This window comes from Opisthorchis viverrini, assembly GCF_000715545.1.
Source record: "Opisthorchis viverrini unplaced genomic scaffold opera_v5_39, whole genome shotgun sequence".
NCBI lineage: Eukaryota > Metazoa > Platyhelminthes > Trematoda > Opisthorchiida > Opisthorchiidae > Opisthorchis > Opisthorchis viverrini.
The window spans coordinates 498,082-502,237 of NW_008751696.1; the positions used below are offsets into that span (position 1 = coordinate 498,082).

The window sequence follows — 4,156 nt, forward strand, 5'->3', positions numbered from 1 at the left end:
TAACTGACTTCTGAATCCAGTATTCTCATTTCGCTGCCAGTAGTTTGTTGAAAAGCTGAAGGCAAAAACTGGTTTTAAGAATACTGATATTATTACCGCAGTTACTGTGGCCAATATTAAATTGTGGAGTGCTGATTGCTTTTATCTGCTGAGTGCACAAATGCTGGGTGAGACTACCACTCGACCCATATGTGTAAGGGCTACCGAGCACGGACACTCAGGAAAACGATATGAAATTAAATAAAAACCACGTATGCCGGCGTATCGAAGGGCACCCATGCGCTTTTGATAGGGAAACATAACTCGACCTCGTGCTAAGCAACTACGATTCTAGTGAAGACTGACAGTTTGAATTGCTGGTCACCTTAAACAAAACGTCCGTAGAACCGTAATAAAGCAAATTCGATGTGCATGGCGTATTTCCGGATGAACAACCAGAAACAGGATTGTTTATAAGAAATCTTAGCGCGCTTGACGCATCCACGAATACACTAGGGTTCACTTCTTGATGGATTCCCAAGGGAATACCAACAGTTCTGGCCGCAGATCGATGGTTCATCATGGAGTTTGTTAAAATGAGTTTCAAAGCCACATAAACCATGGAAGGCAGGGCTATCGCATTATTTTAGGTCATGTCAGAGAAACGACGGAATCAGCAAAGAAAGCAGCCGGTCTAAATTCTGGCCCCCCGCGGCTTTGATGAGGCTGATGGGAGGTTGGGTACGTCTGCTCGATATGAGCGGCCCCATGTGAACTTGATGCGGTTTATGGGTTGCTCCGGAAATTAGTCAGAATCGGTCGGCAATCCTCTCCACAACTTAACAAAGGATGAATAAATGGTCAATATTTCGAAAGCCTTTGGGGAGATTTTTGCCTGCAACCGAAATGGACATGCGTCCATCAGGGCTACGGGGGCATCTGACTTCTGGTTCCGGTGAACAAATGGGTTGTATCAAAACACAACGTACATAACAACAAGTACAGTAAACATGGGTGTCAGAACATGCCCCAGGCTCGAAGACCCGAATGATTAGTACCCGCATCCGGGTTCATATTCGTGCGGCAGCTGGAAGGGCATGAATTTCTCGGTCAGACCTCTTATGGTAATGTACATAGGGTAGGAATTACACGCATGTTCGAAGACGAAAGCACAGGTGATCGCCAGCTTGACACCGATAGCAGTCTCAACGGGGCAGCGAGTAAAGTTGATCGAATATCATGAAAATCGCAAGCAAGAGCCACTGATCGTGAAAAAAAGCCGGGCAGCAAAGTAGATAGACAATCCTGATCTGTAATGGGTAATCTGTCGAAAACAGAAGTTTTCGCATCACCATGACTTGGGCGGCTGCTAGGCAACTGGTCGCTGAACCCAAGTGTGTGAGGTATAGCGATGGGCTGTTTCAATACAGGGCCTGAACGAGACCTGAGTTGTAACTGAGCGACTGAGCTAACTGAGTTGCGCAAGGTAAAAATTATTAAGGTTGAGATGGGTCCTCCGGATAAGAAAAATGACAGAACGCAAACAAATTTTGTCGTTATCACCAAGCCATTTCCAGTATGCGCATGCTAGGGAGCGTGTTTCACCTGGGTAGAATAAAAGTAAACCTGCGATGTTCCCGGAGAGTGGTAAATTTATGTGGGTCGACGGATCAAGACGCAAACCAAATGTGAAGGCGAGTTACGTTCCGAGGGTTTTATGATGCAAAATCCTGGGTACAGGGCCTACAGTGATGAGGTGGCGGAGGGGAGTGAAGGTATATCGAAAAGTTTGTACGCTATAGGTGCTGTATGCTACCCAGAATGATGTCCATGTGCCCTGACTGCGCTAGACTGGGAGCACTGAGCACCATGGTAGCCAATCGGCTGCAGTAGCGTTCGTGTTGTCAATTCCTATACAGCTTGTCCGACCGAGTGACGTGGCCTGGGCACCTCAGATGTCTGCCATAGGCTGGGCTTGGATGCTCCCCCTGCCTCGGTTCTTTTGTCTTTGCTGCATAAGCCCTTATTCAGATAAATCGGTATGGTTGTGAGGCAACGAAGCATTAGTATTCTCCTCTGTTGTTGCTGTCACTGCCGGTAGTAAGCGGGAGGGAGGGGCGTTGAAGATTATTGTGGTGAGGATATGGGAAGTCCAACAGCTGGTTGAGGGCACAGTGCTTTCCTGACCGACTTCTGGACGTTTTTCTGAAGCCTATGGAAAGACCGTCGATCTGAAGCTGCTGGAACGGACTCGCAGTTTTTGGCTGGGATTTGTCTTACTTTAGGCTGAACTTTCAAGTCTTCAGCGAGGGCCGAACCGCGCGGAGCCAAGCGGAATTCTTCCGAGAAAACAGAGGATATGTGAACGGTCTTCTGTCCACATTCACCCCCCCTGCCGACGCAGGTTGGGCCAGTTAACCATGGAGGAGTGAAGGTTGTTGTAGCCATCCGACTCGATGAATACAGGGCCTTGCTGACCTGACCTATTTGGTCTAGTGTCTATTCCCTCCGTTACATATGGGGTGCTCACTCAATCGTTTCCAAAATCAAATCCACCGGAGCAGGGTGGAAAGGAATATGGTGCGGTGAGTGGAAACTTAAGAATGAAGGTGCATTATAGAATATAGTTCCCGGGATGTGCGAAAACCACAGGGGTCGTACAGCCACGATGTTTTTTCCTACGAAATGAACGGGAGCGGATACAAAGCCTAAGCATTGAGTTGGAGGGAATGGGGGCAGGTGCATGGGGGTCGAGAGGGATGGGTCAAACAGTGATACGAAAAAGCCTTGGTTAAATCCAATAAGGATATCGGATATATTAAAGCGTTAGCTTTACGCACTCCGTGTTTAAACAAAATTCAGTGAAACTTTAGTCATGCAACTCCCGTAAGCTGCAAGCGACCTCGACCAAAATCCATTCAATTTTGATTGGTTGATGTTCAGACCTATCATAGCATAGCCCGCGGGCACCCTCACACCACTCCAGCTGACGTAGGCCACGGTTTCTCGGGTCGCCCACACTTCGGCGAGTTCTTTCTGAGTGTGTTATCCGTCGGATCGTGGCGTGGATTATACCTGTGACTACGTAGTCACCGTACGGTGGACTTTGTTGGTGTTGCACTCGTTGAAGATGTATTGAGAAACAAGTCCTACGAAATATGGCATTTTATGGTATTTAGAGGATTCTGTCGCCAAAAAGCGCCAGTGACTCTTACGAATTGCATACGGTGACCGCGGCTTCCAGGGCGGCCGCTGGGTCTTGAGACCACTGATAACCCACATCTCATCGTTAGGAAACACTGGGGCACCATTTCATCACCTATGAAATTTTATACCTCGAATCCGATATATTCAACGAATATCAGACGATCCGCCGATCGCCGGACACACTTGATGCAGTCCACATCAGGTATATGCGATGCCACGTAGAGACATGGTGATTTAGTGTGGAGTGCAACTGTGACCCATATCGCTCGTTCCTGCATTTTTCTTGGGCTGTCCTTGGACAAGACGTTGACGATCTCGTCGCGATGTCCATCTAGAAGGATGATGTCTCTTTAGAGAAAAGTCACTGATACTTCCTATCATCCATCTTGTACAGCTTTCAGTTGCAGATTCAAAATTATGCAATTACCAGTAGAACTAGTGTATTCAGTACAGTTCAGGTAACTAGTCGAGGCCAGTTTCTCACACCCAACATCAGATTGGCATCTTAAAGGGTGTGTACTACCCATGGCCTGGGGACGTGCTCGGAAAGGAGCAGTCGGCCGTAACTCACCTCCCCTGAAACTGCTTATTCGTTGTTGGCCTCCCAGAACCCACAACTCCACAAGACCAACCTATGATGTAGGATTGGGCTTGAGACAACTCAGTGATTAAGACGTCAGCTTACGGGCCAGAAGGTCTGCGGTTCAGACCCAACTTCGGCATCCCGACTGCTCCTGTTTATACTTGAGCGACCTGGCAGTATCCCAACCCTCGTGCTTGCTTCTGGCAGCCAGGCACCGAAAGGGTGCTACCACTGACAGAGTACGTTGTATTTTTGTGCTAGCTTGGTAATTTAGGAGGTTCGTAAAACTTGTTTTTACCGCGTTATATGGTCTTGGCACTGGTGTGGGAAAACCTCGGGGGAGAAGGCAAAGGACACCGGATGAACCAACTGGAGGCGGCTCAGTTG

The 4,156-nt window shown here is 48.1% G+C and overlaps 1 protein-coding gene across 1 annotated transcript; it reads right to left on the bottom strand.

Annotated features, from left to right (window-relative positions):
* Nucleotides 1–2,106: 2,106 nt before the first annotated feature.
* On the bottom strand, nt 2,107–2,427 carry T265_02964 (hypothetical protein; the record flags this gene model as incomplete). The annotated part of the gene is made up of 1 exon (XM_009167343.1): nt 2,107–2,427. The coding sequence occupies one exon, from the start codon at nt 2,425–2,427 to the stop codon at nt 2,107–2,109; it is 321 nt and encodes a 106-aa protein (XP_009165607.1).
* Between the last annotated feature and the right edge of the window lie 1,729 nt (nt 2,428–4,156).